The sequence below is a fragment of the Eptatretus burgeri genome, chromosome 7, assembly GCF_056783735.1.
Source record: "Eptatretus burgeri isolate ZD-2024b chromosome 7, Ebu_testis_v1, whole genome shotgun sequence".
In the NCBI taxonomy this organism is placed as follows: Eukaryota; Metazoa; Chordata; class Myxini; order Myxiniformes; family Myxinidae; genus Eptatretus; species Eptatretus burgeri.
This window is the reverse complement of record NC_140967.1, coordinates 58195135-58220485: the sequence shown is the minus strand read 5'-3', so window position 1 is coordinate 58220485 and position 25351 is coordinate 58195135. Positions and strand designations below refer to the sequence as shown.

The 25351-nt window shown below is 45.7% G+C and overlaps 2 protein-coding genes across 9 annotated transcripts in view; one reads left to right on the top strand and one right to left on the bottom strand.

Annotated features, from left to right (window-relative positions):
• The window catches only part of LOC147023330 (uncharacterized), a 30321-nt gene extending 6819 nt beyond the window's left edge, over positions 1–23502 (bottom strand). For 3 of the 4 annotated variants that reach the window (XR_015060140.1, XM_085888598.1, XM_085888597.1), the window contains exons 1-2: positions 22162–23502; positions 7780–8814 (exon numbers count right to left, since the gene is read on the bottom strand). Coding sequence is in view for 3 of the 4 variants with exons in the window: in XM_085888598.1 (XP_085744724.1) it covers positions 7780–8814; positions 22162–23071 (1945 nt within the window). In the remaining variant the exon portion in view is untranslated. Of the gene's footprint in view, positions 1–5476; positions 8815–22161 lie in introns of those variants that run through there. The other variant, XM_085888596.1, reaches the window with a different exon arrangement.
• The window catches only part of HERPUD2 (HERPUD family member 2), a 112857-nt gene that overhangs the window by 30349 nt on the left and 57157 nt on the right, over positions 1–25351 (top strand). Inside the window, exon 1 of one of the 5 annotated variants that reach the window (XM_085888611.1) lies at positions 23655–23849. The exons of 1 other annotated variant lie outside the window; for it this stretch is intronic. The gene's annotated coding sequence lies outside the window, so the exon portion shown is untranslated. Of the gene's footprint in view, positions 1–23654; positions 23850–25351 lie in introns of those variants that run through there. 3 more of the 5 variants (XM_085888610.1, XM_085888608.1, XM_085888607.1) reach the window with 3 other exon arrangements.

Below are 25351 nucleotides of genomic sequence, written 5' to 3'. Positions count from 1 at the left end.
CTTACTTCGACCAGTGGTTAAGCTGTGCTTGAAGCTGCTGTCCTGTGAGCCGCCTATCACGCATGCTGTTGACTCTCAGAAACTTGTCTTCTGATTGTGTTGTGGCTTTGGGTCTGCCAAACATCTTCCTGTCAGAGTTTCCTCCAGTTTCCAAGTGCCTTTTGATGGTGTAGGAAACTGCACTCACTGACACCTTGGCTCACTTTGCAATTTCTTTAAAGGAAAGACTTACACTTTTAAGGGTTGTCATGAATGGTCTGTCTGTCTTCCTTTGTTAATTGTCTTTTTCTCGCCATTATGATAGCAATATACTACTTCCTGCAGTGCAATATTGTCCAAATAATGCTTCAGAGGGTGTAGCAACATGGTCTGTTCCAACACTGCTTTTATACAGACAGAGGGTTTGCAACTAATCAACAAAAGTTGGGACACCTGTAGGAATTGTTTGCATCAACTTTCAAGGCTTCATTTACTTCCATTGCTGCAGAACAGCTGCAGTTCTTTGCTAACCCAATACTTGTTCCCTGAAAAGGGCCTTTTTAGCAATTCTGAAATTTACATTATTTTTCTATTTTTGGTAACCTAAACTTTTTTTTTAACCTCTGGCAGTTTACCGCTTAGCTTTGTACCATTTCAGTTTATTCACTGGACTTTAACTGCTTAAATTTCAGTAAAAACTGAAAAATGGGGGTGTTCTAAAACTTTTGACCGGTAGAGTGTATATATATATATATATATATATATATATATATATATATATATATATATATATATATATATATATATATATATATATATATATATATATATATATACATAGTCTGACTATGCTCTGGAGTGCACAACAACACTGTTTGGAAAGGATTGACTCAAAGATAATCCATAGACAAACTAGACCGGCATTCATTAGAGCATATTCCTTCACAGGCTGAACATTTTACGTTTTGTATCCCACTGAAAGACTGGATCTGGATCTGGACCTCAACCAAAATCCAATTGGCTTGTTCTTGTCACATATGCAACTCATCCTCCAAATTTTATAATAACCCGTCTACAACTTTTTGAAATATCGTGCTGTACAGTCACACCCCGATTTATGTGTCCCCTTTTTACGTCGTAACGTTATTAATACCATGACCCAATTTGCATTACTCGACTCACACTTACGTCGTTTTAAAAGCATACCTTTTTATTGCCGAGCATTTTCAGAACTTACAAAACTGGTAAAGACACAAGAATACATCGCTAAAGTACCAGATCAGGTGATCGCAAAATAACTGAAAGAACTACAGTACCTTGCATCGCACAGAAATAAATGTGCTGTACTGAAGAGTGGCTATTTAGAAGTGAAATTGGACGTTATTTGGCAGTGAACGTGCACTTGATGTCGCATGGCTGTTAAGTTTGCCTCCGACCACAGTGCATACCATGTAGAAAAATGCCAATGTTCATTGAAGAAGGAAGAAGAAGAGGTACTGCCAAGTTCGACCGCTTCCGGAAGAGGAATATTTTCTATGCCTTCGCGGACGAAGTCGCCGAAGGTATTATGTTTTTTTCAAAGATGTTTGGGAATTGTTTTTATATATTTGTGCATTTGAATATAACTGTTATTAACCCCAAAAAATGGTAAAAGGTAAAAAGCAAAATTCTGAAGAATCACTTAAAAAAATTCTCCTCCCAGATCCAGATCTTCACCAAAATCGAATCACTTCGTCCTTGTTGCACACCCAACCTGTCTACCAAGTTTCATCCGAATCCGTCCATAACTGTTTGAGATATCCTGCTTACAGACAGACAAATGGGTAAAAACATAACCTCGATCCACCTTCAGTGGGGGAGGTAATTAAATCGATACCAAATGAAGTTGAGGCAGTTCTCAAGGCAAAAGGGGGTCACACTGATTATTGATTTTTCGTTTCATATTACAATAAATGATTTTGTTATCACATCTCAATGAATGAATTTCCTACTGGACTCGTACTTTTGCACCCCACCGTGTGTGCATATGTATTGTTACGGCTGTGGAAATTCGCAATAAATTCGCAATACACCATAAAGGGTCCTCAGGTGAGATATATCGATAAGTTCATGTGTAGTTAGCCCAAACCCGTTGTATAGAGGGAATATATGTGGTCCATTCGGGCTGCGATTCTTCAGTTAGTCGTTTTTCTTTTGCTGTCGTTATTTTGGTGCAAGAACAACAACGAACATCGCCACAACCAACATCTCAACAATCACGCCATTCACTACACGACGCCAACAATCACGCCATTCACACCACGACGCCACCTTCCACAACTACGCTACCACCATCTTCGCCACTCGCCATTCAACGAGCACCGTGCGGTCACGATCTCCACGAGACGGATGAAAGGAGCGGAGTGGCAGCAGCAACAAGGGTGCAAAGGGGCATCTCCCGCCCAAAACGCCCGTGCAAATATCTCCCGCCCGAATCTTCCTTCCCTCGTCGTACGGCGTGTGGAGAAGAAAACCAACAACGCCTGTGGGGTTTTCCCGCCATTTTCCCCGCGCTTGGTGAGAAAGGGGGAGGGGGTGGCGCGTCCTCTCCCGATTGGCGGATGCGCGGTGTGACGCGGCCGGGGAAGAGGAACGCCCCCCTTCGAGGCATTTTCTGGAAGCGTCTCAAAGGAAGGAGGAGCCAAGAACGGGGCTGGGCGGAGCGAAGGGTGGAGCCCGACCCTACAAAAGGCGTGGGCGTAGAGAGTCCCGGCCCCCTTGTCCCTGGAGGAGAATTGTCGAGAGTTGATGGAGAGTCCTTGCTCTTGGTTCGTTCGTTCGGAGGAAGAGGTTGAGGTTGTGTTCGTTCGTTCCTGTCGGGCGGACGACATGTGCAGGCGCGAGGCACGAGCCCAGTGGACCACGCCGGAGAGACTCAGAGTGACGGTCGCCAAGGACTCGACACGCTCAGGGAAGTCGCGACTTCTATTCATTTTGGGTTCTGTGTAAACATGTGTGTGTGGCCCCAGTCTGGTGAAGTAGAACTGTTTTAAGTGTTGCCGTGTGAATTGCATTATTCGGTTGTAGATCTGCGTGTGTCTCTTCGCTTGCTTTTATTGTGTTTTCTTGCTTGACTGTAATATACGTGCCTTCCGTGCTGCCATGTGGCGCGGAATAAATGTGCTCGTCCAATTGTTCTCCGTTTCACTGCGTCCTTTCCTTTGTTTGAATCTTCATCTTGCATCACGTAAGGGATTAATAGTGGGTTGAAAACACCCGGTAACTAATCTGAACCGTCAAGGTCGACGATAACTCCGCTCGGTTATCCCTGTAGCACGGAACGAGCCGCTTAAGCGGTTCATGTCCGGATTCGACCTGTGGCGTGGTACAACTCCTCGGTACGCCATCCGCGCGGGTACTTAGGTAAATCGACCATTCGGCGATCGGAGCCTATTTCGCTTGGGTAGAATGCGGACTGAGTTGTGGTGAGGTTAAACCCCCACCCGTGACTAGCTCCCGGCGTTGTTCCGAGAGGGTCATGACTGAATTGCACGTTCGGTGGGCGAAGCGGCCGCTATTGGCTAAAGCGGTCGTTCGCACGCCGGCGGGGCGCGAATTCGTAACAGTATGTATGAGTGTGTATATGTATATGTAATATATATATGTAATATATATATATATATATATATATATATATATATATATATATATATATATATATATATATATATATATATATATATATATGTTCTTCAACAAAATCCCTTTATATGGGGAGGGGGGATGGGAGGCTGCTTGGTACTGAGGTGCTGCTGCTCTGCTCTGTCCCTCTTCACAACACTCCTTCACGGCCCTCTATCACCAACCTTCTCTTTCCACTCGCCATCCATCTCCACCTTTCTGACATCCCTATTCACACAATCCTCCACACCAGGTGATTATGCTGCACCAGTTCATGAAAGTTTTTGAAAAATTTCCAGGTTGCAGTTTCTTGTGTTGTGCAAAAACGATATTTGTCAGCAGCATAAGCATTTTGAAACAACGAGGAACACTAAATTGTTGACCCCCAAAAAATACATGAGTGTCGTTCAAGTTGGATATTATGGTACAAAATGATACGTCTTCTTGGCAAATTATTCTTACATAAATTCATCGATGCTTTTCTACATAAAATAAACTAAAATACCAAATGAGGTTCAAAGTTCTGTGTGGACAAACACTGTTACTTCTGAAATCCAATGCCTCAGCACATGATCAAAACAATGCTAGAGTGCTCGTGTCTGGCTGTCTGCATTTGTACCACTGATTGAGAGAGCCAATCAGAAATGGCAAATCTTCAAAGTTTTCTTGGGTATCTGCACAAAAGTGTGAGATTTAATATACGGGATTTCTCTCACTGTAATGCATCACAATTACTGCCACATCAGACCGTGTTCCTCCTCATCAGAGAAAAAGAATGTTCATCTTCTGCAATTGTGATTGGTAGATGCTTCACAGGTTGTCAGGACTTGTGACGTCAGATTTTAACCCTTCCTTTTCAGCATGGTGCAGTTCGCTGTTTCTGAGTTAATTTCCAAGGTATTTTGGGAAAAGGCCTCTCTCCCAGTGAACATGCTTTTCATATTCTCACCGGGTTCTGCACTAGAACTGTGCAGCAGCATAAGCTATGGTTCTGCACCAGATGGTTATGAGACAACTACATAGGTATGATATACATCACCTGCAAATCGTTCCATAATGGGTGTTATGGTGGATTCCAGAAGTAGAATGGCAATGTTCTTTTGTTGTGCGCTATTGGACTTTCACTGAAGACGTTGGTGCAGTACCTTTTCAGGTTAGTCTTCCTGGGAACAGACTCTGTTACACCGACATTCCCAGCCAGCTGGGGGAATTCATCAAACAAGGAGCTGAAAGCGGTGCCGATGGTCTTTCAAGAATGAATGAGTTCATCAACCACACTGTAAGCCTCAAAGATGTCTTGGTCATGCTTCTGCAGCTTGGCAGCAAGGAGGTTGAATTCATCGAGGAAGTTCTTGATAGTTATTCACATAAACATTGTATGCAAACAAAAAAATGCCTGGTGTCTTTGGCCCAATCCCAAGTTCCTTCAGATGAGAACACATCTGAATGCTCACTGTGGGAAATGATGGAATCCAGGAAGACGACTAGAGCTTCATTCATTTACAGAAACAACTTTAGGTATTTGTACCATTCCACCCAATGTGTCTTATTTAGTTCTGAAAGTCAATTGCAGGAACTCTCCCCAGCCCCAAAGGAACATATTAGCTCCTCCTCACATTTATTGCTCGAGGCAACAGGCGGCAAATTCAATATTGCTCAGAAACATGCAGATGGTTACAGACAGATAATGTCAACTGTTTAACTAGAGGACATACCAGAGCCACATTATTGGTGAAGATGTCCACTAATGAGAAGTTTTCTCAGTTTATAATGCATAATTGTGCTATTTATGGTGGCAGTAGATGTATTGTGGTAGGTACGTCATGATCATGTGACATAAGTTGTAAATTCAATCGTAAATCTTGGGTGTCCATCAGTAAAGGGGGAAGGAGTTACAATGCCCTCGGCCCCCTTCCAGATCCAACCCCTGATGTATACTACCTATGCTGTTGCAAGATTTCTCAATACACTTCAACTCCTCAAAGTGCATGATATCATTGTAAACAAGATCTTCAAGTACACCACGGCAGCAAATCAGAACCCTTGTGATCCATCTGGCCAAAAAGTTAAAAGCCACAAACTTCTCACAAATCGTACTAGAGTTCGATATCATAAGCATCATTTTCAATGCTCAACAAAACAGGGGCAAAACATCTTTCACTTTGATTTGACTGGTGACCTTAAAGGAATCTAAGTTATTCTGTGTGGTTTATCCCCAAACAAATATCACATTACAGTCAATAACCAAATACTTCTCCAAATGACTTAAAAGCAAATCCCAATTATTGCACATAACATCCATTCTTCTGAAAAGTGGCAGAAATGACTCCCACCCACAATAAGAAAGACAACACTGATCCTCAATGTTATTGCCCTTTGGGTATCATCCCAGTGTTGAGCAAAGATATGAAAGAAATCTATCATTGCAATCAAACTTTACTGCTTTAAAAACACATTAATCTCCAACTTTTGAGGAAATAATTGCTGAAGTTAAAAAGCCAACTATATATTACATACACAAGGTTCAAGAAAGTTCGGGGGAGGGGTGAATAGAGTCAATGAAAATTGAGAAAATAAAGAGTGGGTGGATGGAAGATAAAGAGGGGAAAGAGGAAGAAAAGTAAAATAATGTTGAGATGGGAATAAGAGGAGGGAAGGGAAGGGTAAAGTATGGGGTATACAAAATAGCGGTTGGGGAAGTACCCCATACGGTGATGCACACGTCTAACCCCCCCCACCTTTTTTGCATATGTAATATGTAGATGACAGTCACTTAACTTTGAGGAAGCTCTCAGGGTCTTCATGTGTTACCACAGTTTGATTGTCAATCTGATTAATTGTACTCAAGCCTGATCTTGACATGTCTTTCTGTTGTCTCTCCACTTTTGGCTGCTCCTCTTCTGGCAGGTTTTACTCACTACATTTCTATCATCTCATATCTCAAGCTAAAAGCTTTATTTTCTTTCCTTATTCACTAATGGAAGTAGATTCTCTCATCAGATTAAATACCCCCATACTTTAGAATTTAGATGTACTTGTACAACACTTCAATCTTATGGGCAATTCATAATTGCATTTAACGTTTCTCTTTTCTTCCACAATTAATTTATGTTTCTCTGTACTGTATGCTGCAATCTGATTGTAACATCTTCCACCCTATAGTTTTAAATTAACTTGAACACACAAATCCTTCACGAGTCTGGATCGAGACAAGCAAAAGAAAACAAATTTTAAGGGAGTTGTCGGTGTTAAGCTGGCTCTCTTGTCCGCAGTATTTGAAGTAAAGATCCCACTGTATATTTAACAAAACTAGGAAAATCCTGGCCAAATTAAAAACTCAATGGATTGGTCAATGTTAAAGTGGATCCCTTTGTGTCGTTATGATCATTCTTCCTACACCCACAATGATGATTCTCTGAGAATCCACAAATCTTCAAACTTCAACAGATCACGTCAGTTCCTCATCTACAGGTATGTTAACCGTTTGACTGTATTTACCCTCTCACGTCTTGGTTCTAATCTGTACAACCTTTTAAAATAACACAGTATGGCCGAATTATTTTTCTCCAGGCCTGAAAAGTGACTGATTATCTCTGAACTCGTGGAAATTCCGTCATTAAATTGTGGTATCTTCTCTCTCCGTGGTCTCTTATATATGTGTCTTAAGCTCTGTGATGTCTTCTTTTCCCCCTTGAACTTCCACGATGTCTTCAATTTCCCCTCATTTTCTGCAATGTCAAATATGCCTCTGAACCTCCGTGGTGTCTTGTATGTTTGTTGATTGTATAAGATCAGGTGTACTCCTTAATTGTACTTCTAATGTAGTGTAGTACTTGGAAATGAATTATTTGATCATATCAAGGTGAAACAATCATGGCACAAATGATAAGAAACAACGCTTCTTGTGGTAATTGAGTCCAGCAAGTTGCTTGAAAGCCTTACCACACACTGCACACACACAAGGCTTCTCTCCTGTATGCATTCGTCGATGCTGCATAAGGTATGAGGAACGTGCAAAAGCCTTGCCACATTCACTGCACACATAAGGCTTTTCACCTGTGTGTGTTGACATGTGCTTGGAAAGACCAGAAGTGTTGGCAAATGCAGCCCCACACTTTAAACACTTGTGAGGCTTCTCACCCGTATGGATACGCCGATGTACAATCAGGTAGTTGCTTGTGAGGAAACCCTTTCCACACATCTCACATATGTAGGACCGCTTGGCAGAGTGAATCTTGGCGTGAGCGACAAGGGCTGAACGCTGTGAGAAGCGCTTGCTGCACACATCACAGCTGTAAGGCCGCTCTCCCGTGTGTGTGCGCAAGTGTAGGGTCAGGTTTGTGGGCTGGTAAAAGCGCATTCCACAAAGGTCACACATGAAGGGCTTGTCGCCTGTGTGTCGCCTTTGGTGAAGATTGAATGCTGACACGCAATGAAAACCACGCCCACAGTCGGCACAAGAGAATGGTAACTCACGCACATGTTCTCGCTTGTGGTAATGCAGCTGCTTTGAGCTGGAAAAGTCATGGTCACACTCCTGGCACCTGTAGGTTTTCTTACCTTCAACTTCAGTCAAAGGAATTTCCTCATGTTGCGCCTGCTGCATCGAATGCTTAATTTCACATTCATCCATATTGGATTTCAGTGGACTTGTTTCATCTTGAACCTGCTGGTGCTGGGCCGGTTTTGATGATGAGACAAATTCTTTGTTGCATTCAGGACAACTGTAGCACACATCGTGCACCTTCAGATGCCGTGTGAGTTGGGCAGCCCGGGTGAAAGTGCTGCTACAATGATCACATGACAGTTGTGTGGGCTCAGCGAATGCACAATGGTGCTGCGCCAAGTACGCCGAACGTGAGAAGCTCTTGCCACATTCAGCACACACAAACGGTTTGGTGTGCGACATTGCATGCCGCCTCAACTCGGAGGGCCGCAGAAAACATTTCCCGCACACATCGCACTTGCTTAACAAATCCGGATCCCCTACTTTTTCTTCCACAGCTTTGATTGCCTCCTTTGGACTGCTGGGATTTTGTGCATTGATGACGTTCTCTTCTGGCTCACATTCCTGCTTTCTGCCAACCCAGTGGATGTTCTTCTCTGCAGCATGTTGGATATTTTCATCCATTCTGATATGTTGTTCTCCAGCGTCACTGTCCATAGCCTCAGTGCCTGCAATCATAACAAATAATCCATGGCACAGTACATGCAACCAATTTACTATCTGCACATGCTCACTTGAATTATGACATTTAGCAAGAAAGTTAATGAACAGAACTTTTACTTTTACATTTATAAAACATCAAAAATAACTCCACAGTTGAAAATATATTGTTGATTATACTCTTTTCTTTTATGAAACCAAATAAAAATGCAAATGCTGAAAGGAAGGGATTTTTTTTTATTGAATTACGTCATCTCTCCTGCAGGGAGGGAGAACGTATTATCCCCGGATCCAAATCTTCACCAATATCGAATCGGTTCTCCTTTTCAGACACCCAACCTGTCTACTAAGTTTCATCCGAATCCGTCGATAACTTATTGAGATGCCATGCTATATATCGTTTTTTTTAGATATCGTGCTATATATATATATATATGTAGATGTTCCTCCACACTCTCATTTCCAAGTATGCCTCTATCTTGGCCTTCACTTCTGCTGTTGGTGTTTTCCCTTCTCTCAACTATTCCTTTTGTCATGTTGTGTGCTGATCCGTTAAGTGTACTAATTCTAGCTCTTCCATGAGCCTCAACTGGGGCATTCCATGTCAAGTGTACACACCCTCCCGACACTAATACCTCATTTTCTCCCCATATGTTGGTCATTTATTCACTTGGGTGAAAAAACTCAAAATACCATCTTTTAGACATCGGGGCCCATTTTAGGGGCCCCCCAAATGTGGGTGCCCCTGGCTGCCCCACAATCTTCCAGAGGCCATATCACAGGTTGTAGTGGTCCGATTTGGCTGATCTTGGAATCAAAATGCTCGTAAAAGCGAGATCTTTCGAATCGTGTAAAGTAAAATCACTCCAAAACAGTAATTCAAAAAGTTATAGTTTGGGGCGCCCTTTGACCTTGGGCCCCCGCTCCCCAGCCAAACCGATGATCCCGAATTTTTCGTGTGAGAATACCCCTTCATATACTCCAACACCTCAGCATAAATGAAAATAGGATCTCAATGGGTTCAAGTGTGATGATGGTTTTATTGTTCGGGGACTCGGGTGCTGGACACACAATACGCCACAATATATAGCACAATATTTGAACGCAAGATTTCCAATACACTATATCAGTATATTGTACATAAATTTTCCACATGCACATGCAGGAACTGGAAGCGATACGAGTATGAGTAAGAGTTTTTCCTAGCATATTATAGTCAAGATTTTTTGCCAACCAATGTTTTATTTGACAGGTGTGTTTCTTTTTTACTGATTGTGTAGGTTCTACCTGTAGCAGTTTTTGGTTCTACGGAAAGAAGTATATCAGAAATGTCTAAAATGCAGTGATCTTCAATGTCAGGAAAAAATAAACTAATTGTGGGCCCGTTTGGATGTGGAAAATTCACTTACACTTCATGTGTCCTGAAAGGCTTCCATGATGCAGGAAAGCCACCATTTTCCATCATAGTGCACTGTGACATAACCTGAGAGTTTCCCGTTAACAGTTGTCGATTTTGAAATAGCTGGCTCGATACGGTGTTCCTCGCTCAGGCTGAATTCACGTACTTGAAGAGCAGTTTCAGAAATAGGGATGAAAGCATGAAGTTTTTGAGTTCAAGCTATGGTTTTGGCCGTTTTTAACCTTTCTTCCAGATTGCGTTCTTCCTCGTCATACGCCTCTTGGATCCCGTAACCGAACTTCATTTCATTCAAACCATTTTCAGCAAAGGCGAAAAGATCTTTTGGAGAAATAATTTGACTGTCGTAAGGTCGACGCAGGCTCTCACGTGTTGCTTCTCGTTTGACTGTACCTCCCACGCCATCTGAAGGGCCCTTGCCATGACTTGTGGCAAAAAATGCCATTCTGCGTCAATACCATACTCTGATTTGTGACGACATAGGTTTATGAAGGCTTTGTAATTCTTATATTGGCCAGCGCAACTGTCTGAGAAATAGTGAAGTTTCTTTACATTTCCAAAGCTAGATTTCAAGTGTTCAATGAGCATTCTTTGCAAGAGGTGGACTGAGACAACGTCGTGAGTATTGCATTCTGAGATCATCGTGAACGAATCGTGGTTTAATTTGCCATCGTCCGATTTGAAATAGTAAACCCAGGGGTGAATTGTCGCTTGAGAGCAGTTCTAATGGAATCCTTGGGCCGCATCCTGTACGACAAACGAATAGTTCTCTGAGAAGTCTCCAATAATGACAAATTCTCCTTCACCGATTTCGTCTTTCTTATTTTTCAGAAACTGAGATTGGGCCTTGGCAATGAAGTAGTGCCTCACTAATTTCACAGCGCGTTCACAGAATTGATTAATGAATTCTTCCAAAGGCAGGACCATGGAGCTCAGTTGAGATCTGTTGGTGGATGTCCACCATTTAAACTAAATTTCATCAATATCCTCTAGTTCATAAGCACTCAGTATCTCGGTTTTGAAGTCTTCAATTGATGGGCAACTTTCACAAGTTCTGAAATACCATGCCGGTTGTGCTGGGTTACAAATTATGCGTGCTATCACATGATGATGGCTCGGAAGTTCGGCTATCTGTGGCATTTTGGAACCGAACATCATGAGTTTCACATTTTGATGTATCGTACATACACATACACTGTGTGTACCGCCTGACCCGGCCAGGATACACTCCGAGGGATGGAGCATGGCGAACTTCGCGAATCCAACTTTCAAGCCAGGGTTCTGCTCTTTGAATTTCTGAAACAGTTCCTTGAGATTGTTTCTCAATCCACAAAGGTCACACATGAAGTGCCCCAAAGCACTTAAGGCGCTTTTGAATTTTGTCTTTTCCATGTTCATTCCTGACCACCACACAGTCCTTTTTTCCCGGCATCATTCGGCTGACTTCATCACTTCGGTAAAATTCGGTTACGGCGGATTTCACTTCATCAGGCAATATTTTACCCTGTTTGGGATTTGGAGACGATAGCATACCATTTTCTTTCTTTAAATTTTTGGCTTGCAGAGCCATTCTTTGGGAGCAACTGAATTCACTCATCGTCCCTCTGATGCTCATATTCCGAGCAAATATTGTCAGTATACGTATTTGCTCTGAACGGCTCGAAACAACGTATTTTTCTTTCAGCCTTTTGATCACCTCTGGCATGCAGTTTTCATCACATTTTGACGCTGTATTTTGTGTTTTCTCCGCAGTGCTTGGTCCAGCAACTAATTCTAATTTCTTTCGCACAGAATCTTCCACTTCGCTTTTCAGGAACGTACCCTGGGTTCCTTTCCGCCTTTCGTTTGTCGAATGGGCTTTCGCCTATCATCGATAACGACTGGTTTAATAGGTCAACTTCTGCTTCTCGCTCAAAAACCTCCTCATCCTCATCTGTCAAAATAGATTCTGCAATGCCTTCGATAGTACCTTCTTATTATAATTTTGAACTGGTCGAAGATGATTCTTCAATATGCTCTGGTGACAACTGAGAGTTTTTTTCTGTACAAAGTCTGTCATCTTTTTTCACCTTTGAAGAAAATTTCATCAACATATCATTTGACACATTGCGAAGATCATTTCGTTGTTTCGTTTTATGGAAACTGAACGGATCGCAACAGTATTTTCAGAACTCCTTTCGATCTTCAGTCGCCATGCTAACTGCAAAATATGCAAAAACTGAGATTAGCCCATTTATAACTTAATTCGAAGATGGTTATACAAAAAATGTACACTTAAAAATCAAGACACAATAGGCAGAATAATTTTTCGCAAATGATGCAATATATATAATAGTCCAGAGATGGTGATTGTCAATTTCAGACATAAAGTCGCCTGCCAGCAGGTGACGTCATTGGAACGATGACGGCAAACATCGCCCAATGTCAAATCAAGAATTAGTGATATGTGGACCCCGAACAATAAAACCATCATCACACTTGAACCCATTGAGATCCCATTTTCATTTATGATGAGGTGTTGGAGTATATGAAGGGGTATTCTCACACGAAAAATTCGGGATCATCGGTTTGGCTGGGGAGCGGGGGGGGGGGGGGCGGGGGTCCAAGGTCAAAGGGCGCCCCAAACTATAACTTTTTGAATTACTGTTTCGGAGTGATTTTACTGTACGCGATTCGGAAGATCTCGCTTTTATGAGCATTTTGATAACAAGATCATCCAAATCGGACCACTACAACCTGTGATATGGCCACTGGAACATTGTGGGTCAACCGGGGGTGCCCAAATTTGGGGGGGGGGGGCTAAAATGGGCCCCGATGGGCCCCCAGGCCTGAAAATTGACACATAATGTTTTACCGTGGATACAAACACTTGCACAAAAAAAGAATGAAATCTGAGACGGTGTCAAAATTTCGCTGAAAAATGTGTACACTTGACATGGAACGCCCCAACTACGTATACAAAAAAAATCGATATCAACAAAAGCGAACGTTGATCAGGAGATGAATATGGATAGGGGAAGATGTTGATGTGAATGTGAATCAGGAGATGAAGATAAATATGGAAAGAGATGATCATATATCTCTTCCAGCGAGGTACCCGTGCTATGTACAGGAGGGAGCCCAAATGCAAACGGACAATGTGAAAACAGCAAATGCCAAACGATGAACCAATAAATTCCACATTCCTGTTGCACATTGTCAAACATCGGACATGGACAGCCCGGTTCGTGAAGCACTTGGACAAAAAAAAAAGTTACCGCAGCTGACCCCAACAGAAGTAAGGTGGGTAATATTTCAATGATGTCAATGGCGAAACTGCAAATGCTGAGTCCACGAATGTCACCGGTGGAAACCCTCACATCATATCCTGATTCTCCTTTAAACTCATATTTTCATTACAAACACCATCAATCCAATCACAAATTAATACTACACCATTAATATCACAAAATACATGATTACAAACACTCAGGTAAACGAAGATGAACTCCATTCTGATGTTCTATCCAAGTGGGGAGAAGTTTCGTATGGATTGAAACTCAAAATAATTGCATTGAGGAATTTGTGAAACCTCCCACCCAACTTAGGACACCAGCTGGGACCCCAAAAGGTTCCACAGAAGGTTTGGCAGGGCTAGCCGCAAAACTGAGGGAGTAGTTGAGGACGGACAGACACTCCTACTTTATAATGTAGATAAATACAGGTAGTGGACAAAAAAAAATGGAAACACCTGGGTAAATGAGGATTGTTCTCCTCCTCTTCCCTTTATAAGGGGTGAGGTTCGATGGCACCAAGCTTCTCCCCTACCTTTACCACGATACTCCTCACTCCACCTCCCTTTGTCCTCAGCCAACTCCCTCCACTCTCCAACCACCCCTACTTTACAGATATCCCTCCTCACACAATCCTCCCATCTCAACCATGGTCTACCTCATTTCTTCCTAATTTGCTCTCTCAATCTATCCACTCTCTTTGCCATTCTCTCTTCCCCCATCCGCATCAAGTGTCCAGCCCATCTCAGCCGGCATTTTACCAATCTCCCTGTCAAGCTCATCTGCACACCAATCTGCTCTCTCAGTTCATCCATTCTCCTTCTATCCACCCTCTTCACTCCCGCAATCCTCCTGAACCAATTGTTCTCACAAACCTACAGGCTCTGTTGTCTCTCTGTCAGCCATTGTCTCCAGACCATATAGGTAGGCTGGCATTACACACAATATCAGAACCTTCCCTTTCAATTTCCTTGAAATCTTTCTGTCTGCCATTACTCCTTCCACCTTCCTCCACACATTTGTACACACCTGAATCCTCCTCCACACCTCTGCCTCAAACTTACCATCCCCAGTCACTGTTCCTCCCAGATACAAACCTATTTCCCTGCCTGATCTCCTTCACCTCTAACCTGATATTAATTTATTTTCTCTGCTGCCTCACCCACATCACCCCAGTCTTCTCCATACTCATCTTCAGCCCATGCTTCCCAAATTCCTCCCTCCACTCCCTCAGTATCTCCTGCATATCCCACCCACTCCAACACAACAGCCAGATCGTCTGCGTACAACATGCTCCCACCCTCAAGCTCACCTTCCTGCTTTCCAGCTCCATCACCATGATAAACATGAGTGGGCTGAGAGAACTTCCCCGCCTCAAAGCAATATTCACGCTGAACTCAAACATCCGAGGACCAACCCAAACTCTTCCCTTCGTTCCCTTGTACATCCCTTCCACCAACCTTACATCTGCTTCTGGCACTCCCAACCATCTCGGTGTCGCCATCACGATCTCTTTTGGGACAGTGGTGTAGGCCTTCTCAAGGTCCACAAATCCCAATGCCGTCTCACCATGTACCTCCAACTTCTTCTCCACCAGCTGTCTCAGCACAAGCATCCCATCCGTCATTCCCCTACACTTTCTAAACCCCTGCTGCTCTTCTCTGATCTCCATATCCACACTCTTCCTTGTACTCCCGTCCAGAATCCTGTCCAGTACCTTCATTACATGACTTAGGAGTGTAATGCCCCTGTACTTCCCCGGATCTTGAACATCACCTTTCCCATTCCATATTGGCACAATTAACCCAGTCCTCCAAACCTCTGGAATTGAACCCTCACTCATACATATTGTTACGGCCATGGGTACCGAGTGTATTATGAAGGGGTTTAATCCCCGTTTGTCTGCGGAAGAGCCGGACCTGGGGCCATCAGTCACAATTAACTTTATGGTACGGTAGGTTGCTTTAGAACCACAAATGCCAATCAGTTAACCACGAGTTCAAGTGTCCACCGTCTAATTTTGCTGTTTAACTGGAGGTCACGTGGTTTCCTGAATGGGGAGCGTGCCCTCGGCAAAGCGCCAATCTTATCTTGATTAAATCTCAATTAAGGCGGCCGAGCATTTTACTGTTGGTGCGTGCCGACTATTACAGGTCAATTTGCTTGGTAATTACCTCCCAGTCTATCTAGGTTCGGACAATGCTGGATTAATGGAAGGAAAGGACAAGCACGGACAGGTTGGAGCATCAACAAAGGAATTTATTAATACGGAAAAAATAAATAAAAAACCTTTTTATTTCCTTGTGATAAAAATAAGTAAATTCGAAGCAATCAAAATAATCGCAAGCAAATAAAGAATTAATCAGGCACTGATAGACAAAGAGCAGATGCTTATCACTATGCCTTACTTAACAATTAAACACGACACAAGGGTACCTAGCACTTCATTCAGGGGGGTAGAGAAATCCAGTCTCGCTCACTAAATAGAAATCGTCGTACGTCAAATAAAACGTCCTGAAATGTGTGAGCGTGCCTTGTCGGTTGCCAGCGCCCAGCCTTGCCGTGCACCCACTCGCAAACAGGCTTGAACGCCAGTCGACATCACCCCCAAGAATCAGGTATGCCAAGAGCAGGTTTCGAGCAGAACCAGCATTAATGGTCCGAGCGTCATCCACTGTCAGGAGCCTCCAGGAGCCACAACCGACGGACAGCTGTTCGGAGCTGTGAGAAGCTGAGGCGCAGTGAGAAACTGTGAGGCTGCAAGGCCATCACCAACTGTCGCCAGCTCACCACCTGTCTGGCTGGAACCGACGAAGCAACCGGCTGACTGGAATTGACGAAATGACCGTCTGACTGGAATTGACTGAAACAGCAGTCTGACTGGAACTGACTGAAGCAGCCATCTGACTGGAACCGCCAAAATGACCATCTGACTGTAAATGACGATATCCGTTGCCTAGCTATCGCTAACTGACTCTCAAAGCTGTCAGAACCACAACCAGATATCACCAACTGACTCTCAAAGCTGTCAAAACTGCAACCAGCTATCGCCAACTGACTGTCGCCAACTCACTGGAAAAAACCGGACCTCTCGTCCTCTTTATAGGTGGCCCGTCTGGGCGGAGCCTCAAGCAGACTCCATTTGCGCATCATTGCACGTGACAACCCGCCCATCCCGCGATCATTCCTGACCTACGATGCCATATTTGTGGTGCTGGACGAACGGCAGAAAGCAGTCATTTGCCAGAATTACCGAGCGAAAACGTGAAGCACTCATAAAACGTCAACCACAATTATTACCTCAATGTTCAGCCCGATACGAAAAAGAGCCAGTTAGCATCCATAGAGCTGCTGAACGAGATGCTATGTTGCGAATCTGGAAGCCATGAGCACACAACATACAGGTCATAGAGATCAGTTATATCGGTAAGTATGTGTGTTATAGATAGTTTCCTTTCCCTTGTCTAATGGGTAAATAAATGTTCATGTGCTGAGTTACTTTTGATAGTTAGGATTTCCTTTTATTTGTAACACCACCAGCAATGACTGCAACAACGACAGCAACTGATTACTACAGCTCTGCAGAGAACAACAACAACCCTTTGCTCCCGGATTCTCCGCGCGCTCAGTGGGGGAGGGGTCATGCCCCCACCCACAGATGCACTGGGCAGCGCGCCGAGTGGGGGAGGGGTCGAGCCGCGCCGGAGGGCATAAAAAGGGAGTCAGTCAATCAGTCTGGGCTGGTTGTCATCGTCGTCGTCATCACGATCGAGAGCTCGAGAGATGCCAGTCCCCGACAAGGACCGCAAGGGTTGGGCGCCGTGTCTCTCTTGGCGAGCTTGAGGGACACCATCCCCCCGCAAGAACCGCAAGGGTCGCTCGCCGGTGTCTGGGTTCGGCTCGCCTCTCGCTGGTGCCCGGGTCGACACGAAGACCACGCGAGGTGGACAGGTCCGAGATAGACCCTGGTCTTCAGCTCGTCCTATCCCTCCGAGCTGAAGGCCTCAATAAAGGCTGTAGCCACCACTTCTTTGGGTGTGTGCGTATGTGTGTTTGTGGCGCCAGTCAGCTAAGTAGTGAATTGTATAAGTGCTCTTGCTGTACATACCTGCATTGCTTTCTTTAATATTCGGTTTAACTCTGCCCTTATGTGCTCCCCTCATCCACCCATTGTAAATAAACATCCCCATTTGTGAAATGTTTCAGCTCGTTTGTGTCTATTCCTTCATTGGCTTCACGTGCTGTGTGTTGGAAAATTAGCCAGGCCGTTGCCATTGCAACGGGATATTTGGGACCGACGGATCTCGACGATCAAACCGCTTGGATCGCACACGGAACGGGTACGCTAAGCGGCTCGTTCCGTATGGGAGCCGTCGAGTGTGAATTTCTCCTGTAGGTTGGACCACGTGGGTATTTAGGTAAATTGAAATTGGCAATCGACCCCACCCCACGTGGTCTGTCTTTTGGCGAACTTCGGTCCAATAAGGGACCTGTACTTTTCCAGAGTTTTCCGAAGAAGTACGATCTAAATTCCGGGCGATCGGTCGAACCGACTCTTCTGCTCCATCTGGTGGTTGTGCTTGCGGCCGACGCCCGGCCCCGCAACATTGGTAGTCAGGAGTGCGGTGCGAACCCATCCATCTCCGTAAATTTGTAGGTTCGAATTTCCAACATTGGTATTCAGGAGTGCGATTCGGCCCCTCGGCCTCCGTAGAGAAATTTACGGGTCGGATCAGGGGTGTACGGAGCGAAAACCCCCCGTTCCCCCAAATTGCGAGCATTTTAAATTTTGTTTCCAACACGTGACATGTCTAGCCAAGACGAGCTGAGGCAGGTGGGTAATGGTCGTAGTGTAGATGAACCCATGGTCCAGGACACCACCGCCATGCAGGTTGACCATCCCCCACAACCGGACCCAGAGTTCGTAATGGGCGCAGTGGGAGAGGCGGCACAAGAGCGCCCCCTCCGTCAAATTCCCCCCCCCCCCGATCCTTGCCGAATCGGCTGCGCAGAGTCCACTTGACATGGGCCAGTTAATGGCAATGTGGGCAGGAATAGAAAGCTGAATGAGGGCGATTTACAAGCCACGAATGGCAAAATGGATGAGATGAGGGGTGAAATGGATGCAAATACGCAAACACTGCGGGGTGAGGTGCAGTGCATGGGGTTGAACCTCAAGGCAGAGCAAAAGGCAATAAGGGCGATTGCACGTGGCGAAACGCGGACAGTGGATTGCAAGATGGCGGCACCACGTGGCAGAGGGACCGAACCGACACGGAGTGTGCAATGTGTCCGGCCCGCGATGGAGGCGGGTAAGGTCGGGACGAGAGACGCAGTCACTGTAATTGGGGAGACCGAAACGTGTAGGGTGAGACACGAGGGGACGACGGAAGAAACAAAAGAGGTGACGGAGAAATTAAAGGAGGTTGAGGTGATGGGGACGCAGGAAACAAAAGAGACAAAGAAAGAAACTAATGAACGCGAGGGGACAATGGGAATTAAAACGGAGACGCGGGAATCAGAAGTGGTTGAGGATGAAGAAAATAAAGTAATTGACGAACACACACGTAGAGTTAGTGGGGGACAATGGGGTTGAGCTTGGGGAATGTATCGGGACCCAGTGTGAGCAGCAGGATAGCCTCCTTAAGGAACAAAGGGAGACGCTATGCTCCCTTGAAGCAGATCGCGACGAGATGAGTCCGGTCGAGCCGAATGAGGTAGAGGGGAGGGCTGATGCTAACGGGTACACACGCAGCTTGGGGGATAAAGAGACCCCGGGAGTGCTTGTGGTAGCGCGAATCCCCAACGCGATTGTCTCGGTGTGTGTGGTAAAGAGTGTGAGTGGTAAACGTGCATATAGCGTGAGTGAAATGGTGTGGGTGAGTGCATGCATGAAATTGGTAAATGGACGGATACAGACGGGACGGATACAGATGGGGGATGGGTCGAGCCGCGCCGGAGCGCATAAAAAGGGAGTCAGTCAATCGGTCTGGGCTGGTCTTGGTCGTCGTCTTCTTCTTCCTCCTCACGGTCGAGAGCTCGAGAGACGCCAGTCCCCGACAAGGACTGCAAGGGTTGGGCGCCGTATCTCTCTCAGCGAATGGGCGAGCTTGAAGGACACCATCCCCCCGCAAAAATGCAAGGGTTGCTTGCCAGTGTCTGGGTTCGGCTCGCCTCTCGCTGGTGCCCGGGTTGACGCAAAGACCACGCGAGGTGGTCAGGTCCGAGATAGACCCTGGTCTTCAGCTCGTCCTATCCCTCCGAGCTGAAGGCCTCAATAAAGGTTGTAGCCACCACTTATTCGGGTGTGTGCGTATGTGTTTTTGTGGCGCCAGTCAGCTTAGTAGTGAATTGTATAAGTGCTCTTGCTGTACATACCTGCATTGCTTTCTTTAATATTCAGTTTAACTCTGCCCTTATGTGCTCCCCTCATCCCCCCATTGTAAATAAACATCCCCATTTGTGAAATGTTTCAGCTCCTTCGTGTCTATTCCTTCCTTGGCTTCACGTTCTGCATGTTGGAAAATTAGCCAGGCCGTTGCCGTTGTAACGGGATATTTGGGACCGACAGATCTCGGCGATCAAAACTGCTCAGATTGCACATGGAACAGGTACGCTAAGTGGCTCGTTCTGTACGGGAGGTGTCGAGAGTGAATTTCCCCGGTAGGTTGGACCACGTGGGTATTTAGGTAAATTGAAATTGGCAATCGACCCCCACCCCACGTGGTCTGTCTATTGGCGAACTTCGGTCCAACAAGGGACCTGTACTTTTCCGGAGTTTTCCGAAGAAGTACGATCTAAATTCCGGGTGATCGGTCGAGCCGACTCTATTGCTCCATCTGGTGGTTGTGCTCGCGGCCGACGCCTGGCCCCGCAACAGTTAAACATCGATAGAAAAAGGCAGGTGTCGAGCCTCCGTTGGGCTAACTGCTATCTCACGAGCATGAATGTGTCTATCGTAAAGAGAACAAGAAGCGAATACTTCGATATCGCGAGGCTGAGGGCAGTAAACGTCTAGGTTAAGAATGATGAAACAATTTTGCAGTTATAAAATTTAAATGTAGACACGGTGAATTTGCATGCATGACGGGAAGAGTTGTGACGTTGGACAAATTTCTATTTATAGCCCTCAGATCAAAGGGACGTACGCGGCCATAAGTGTGACAGAAGACGTGACAGAAGACACAGGACAGAATAGCCAATTATATATAACAGCGCGATGTCGCCGCGCTGTAAAAAGGAGCTTCCCATAAGAGAGGGAATCTATTCTTTACCCTTCTCAACGCAACACATTTATAATCCCACCAGACATGGGGATGGGTCTATCCTGGAGATGCATTTAGGGAAAATAACTGTGAGGACCTCAATGTTTGTATGCATTCGTCGGATCAGATTCTGAAATCCGTAACAATATATTCCTGCTTACCAGATCCATCACCACGATATAATCCATCACTCAATCATCCATCACAACAGCCTCTTCATCCAAATGAGTCCAACGTTTGCCTCCCTCTCTGTCACTAGCCTCCTGCCACCATCGTTAATCACCTCCCACCCCCTTCATGTCCTTACTAGCCTCATCCTTGTCAGGAGCCAATTTATATATCATCCTTCTCCTACCATCCACTTCCAACTTGTTGGACACCTCTTCCATATCATTCCTCACCTTATCCACAGCTCTCCTTGCTGCTTTCTTATTCTTTTGCTGTGTGTGTGTGTATTGTGTTGTTTTTTTCTGATGTGTGTGTGTGTGTGTGTGTGTGTGTGTGTGTGTGTGTGTGTGTGTGTGTGTGTGTGTGTGTGTGTGTGTGTGTGTGAATGTGTATTCATTGTGTGTGTATTGTGTTGTTGTTCTGACGTATTTGTGTGTATTGTTTGTTTGTATATTCATCGTGTGTGTATTGTGTTGTTTTTCTGACTGTGTATGTATGTACATTGTACATACTGTATCCTTACTGTAATTCACAGACCAGTGTTTGTGTGTTTGTTGCGCTACTCCTACAGTTCTGGGTTGATTTAATTCAGATTTGCGACATCGGATCAACATGACCCCAATTAATGTATAGGGGTGTTTTTATCTTTGTCAGTGGGGGAGGAGGGAGAAGGACGGAAATTTTCTATGGAAATGTGTATCGTGAAGCGCCGCCTCCAGGTGGAAGTGGGTATTGCAAGTCTGCACCATTTACAGTACAGTATTCCTGTCCCCACGTTTTCCAGTGTTGAGTGAGGTGCTTGGGTATGTTTTTGCTTCGTGCACGTTACCCGGGTTATTCTCTTTTTTGCCTACATAGCTGTCAGTTGCCTACACACCGTCCAAATAAAGGTATGCGTCAGAAAAATGTGTTGCATGCTTGGAACAAGATCACCTGTAGGGCGGGTACTCTGCCGGTATCTAGTGAAGAATGATAGGCACAGGGATACTCTGAGTGAAGCAACAAATTAAATAAATACCCCTGGTACTCAGCCCCCAGAGGGCACTTAAAAGTCCAATTTTGAATCGCAGTAATGTTTTTATATCCTAAAATATTTCCAAAAACAGGTAAATATCATTGTAAAGGAACCAATAAAGAACTGCATTGATTAATGTTTAAACGATTTTTTAAAAATACCACTGAAGTCATGCATCTGGGGAAACTGGGCAAGCGTCCCCAGGTTCACAGGCATACCGGGGTCCGTCGCGTCATCAGATGTATCAAGATCGGTCGCGTCCTCGGGTGTATCAGGATCGGTCGCGTCCTCGGGTGTTTCAAGATCGGTCGCGTCCTCGGGTGGTTCAAGATCGGTCGCGTCCTCGGGTGGTTCAAGATCGGTCGCGTCCTCCGGTGTATCAGGATCGGTCGCGTCCTCGGGTGTTTCAAGATCGGTCGCGTCCTCGGGTGGTTCAAGATCGGTCGCGTCCTCGGGTGGTTCAAGATCGGTCGCGTCCTCCGGTGTATCAGGATCGGTCGCGTCCTCGGGTGTTTCAAGATCGGTCGCGTCCTCCGGTGTATCAAGATCGGTCGCGTCCTCGGGTGGTTCAAGATCGGTCGCGTCCTCGGGTGTATCAGGATCGGTCGCGTCCTCGGGTGTTTCAAGATCGGTCGCGTCCTCGGGTGTATCAAGATCGGTCGCGTCCTCGGGTGTATCAAGATCGGTCGCGTCCTCCGGTGTATCAAGATCGGTCGCGTCCTCGGGTGTATCAGGATCGGTCACGTCCTCGAGTGCGTCACGATCGTCGGCGTCAAAGGGTGTATAATCGTCGGTCGCGTCCTCGGATGTTTCAGGGTCGGTCATGTCCCCAAGCGCGCCGGGGTCCGTCGCTTCTTCAGGCCAACCGGAGTTCGTCTCGTCCTCAGGCCAATCGGGATCCGTCGTTTCCTCGGGCCAACCGGGGTCCGTTGCGGCGCCTTCGGGCCACCCGGGGTCGGTCGCATCCCCAGACCAACCGGGATCCATTACATCTTCCGGCGAATTGAGGACTCTTTCATTTGTTGGTGTGTCGTGGTAAATCGCGTTCTCAGGTGTACCCCGGTCCATCGCGTTCTCAGGTGTACCCCGGTCCTGCATCATTTCCCCAGGCATAACAGGGTGTTCCATTACGATAACAACAGGCTAAACGTATTAATCCAAAACGCGCTGTGCTCAAAACTAGGCCGCACAGCCTGCAGGCCAGATCTCGCACACGGCGACACTCGCGAACAAAGAACGAGTGGATGTAACGAGCCCTATCTGATAAAAACTATTCCCTTATAGCAAGATAAGGTGGGTTCACCGCAAAAAAAGGTCTTCGTATGGCCGCCACTGACCATGAAGCGAACGGCAATGCCCGTTTTAAACAGAGCGTACAAGATATGTCAATAACAACAAAGGTGTGTGTTTGATTCGTTACACTGACCATTCCGATCTCTAACAGCCGAATCCAAATATTGACCTGACACATTGATATTGATGAACCCCAAGCGTGATGAATGTCCGATTTGTACTTGTACAGTGCAATGTTTAAAGGGATATGTGCTGAAAAGGGCGTTTTCCATTTCGTCTCGAGACGTTTTCGTGGCCTGCACAACTCGAGGTTTAAAAGTGTTTAAAAAAAAAAAACATCTCAGCGCTTTTAGCGATCTTCTTCTTCTTCAACGATTTACACAGCTGCACGTGGTGTGCGAAACGTCTGCTTCCGGCGGGTGACGTAATCACGTTACGTAACGCGCGTCCATCTTGCGAGACAAGACTCGCTCGAGGTTCGTCCGGAGGCTGTGGCCTTCCTTTTCCTTCCCCCCCAGTATCCTGGTTTCCTCTTACCTCACCGAAACCAACCACAGTAGTTGGCTCGTTTCAGCCCCGGCCTGGTGCGCCTCAGCGGGATTTTAGCGCCTCGGTAAGGATCTTTCTATTGGGAAGCTTCGTGACCCGAGGCCTTTTGTGTGGTGTTTTGAGTCTCGTCCTCTGTGTTTATCTTCTCTCTGTTAAATGTTTCCGTCACCGTCTTCTTTTTCTTTATCGGCCACAATTATTCCCTTGACCCAAGTCTTTCACGAACCGGGGGGGCCAAGCCTGACGTTCGACGAAGGTTCGGACAGGGATTTGTAATTTGGTTCAGGGTGTCGGCGATAGCTCGCCCACTCTCCGCCGCGAAGGACACCGTTGGATCTTGAACGTCCACCAACTGATGTCGGCACACGGGACGCCCAGTTTAACGTCTATCCGCGGGACGGCACGCAACATTATTACCCTTCCTGTATTGTTGTTGCTTATGCAGCTTGTGCCTGCTGGTTGCCTCATTGCCGAAAGCGCGCCTGTGGCGCTGATGCAGTGTCCCCTATTTCAAGGAAGCTGGTGCTCAGTTTGCCGACCTCGGAAGGATGATGGGCTAAGTCAACCCACCTAGTGTTATTTTTACGGAACGACAGGGGCTCGAATTCAAGGAAGATCTTAAGACGGCGACCTTAACCGTGTAGGCAACACCAGGGTTGTCCTACCTGTGAAACACCGGGATGACAGTTTATACCTGGGTCGGGATTTGAACCCAGGCTCGACAGTTTAGAGGTGTAATGTGTCGGTTACCTTGCTTATTGATATCTACAAAAGTGCTTGATCCCTTCTATTATCAGGTCCGGTTATTGGTGTTTCGTCCTACCTTTTGATTGGACTTGCCCAATAAGTATTGTTCGACCATCGTTGTCGTTGATAATGGTAATTTGCTCACCCATCCATCATGCGCCATCATTTATCTCTCGTAAAAACAACATTCCAGGTGAAAGTAAGTCGTTCACTAAAATACTGTGGCTCCATCACATTTGTAATGTTGCAAGGCGTCTCTCAATGCGCACACGAGCCAGCGCAGCGCAACAAAACCGTCGGCAACAGCTCGGTCAAAGTCTTGGATAAGTGTGTAATGGGCGGCGGTTGACGACCGTTATCAACAAGGTTTTTAGGTGTGCTGGCGATCGTTTTAAAAGTTGAATTTGTCAAACTTTTACCATGACTTGTCGGCAACAGTCGTGCATCGCCATTTGGTGTACGGTCTACGTTGATTGCCGACGTGGCGCAATGTGTTGACCAATTTAGACTTCAGCTTTCTGTGACTTCCAACATCAAACGGCGAACTTTGAAAAAGGTATTGTGAAAGTTTAATCGTAACCTGAGCCTGGACGTGTTTTCTAAGTATTGAGCAAACCTTCAGGAACAATAAAATTGTGTCATTCTGGGTGCGCTGTTCTCCATAAACTTGTGCATTGTTGGTTGTTATCTCCATGTGTGCGTTTCAGAAGGTGGAACGAAGTGTGTGCGTGCGTGCGTGCATGCGTGCGCATGCGTGCGCGCATGTGCTTTGTATATCATATATGAGGTGAATGCACCCGGCATTGCCCAGGTTCTTTT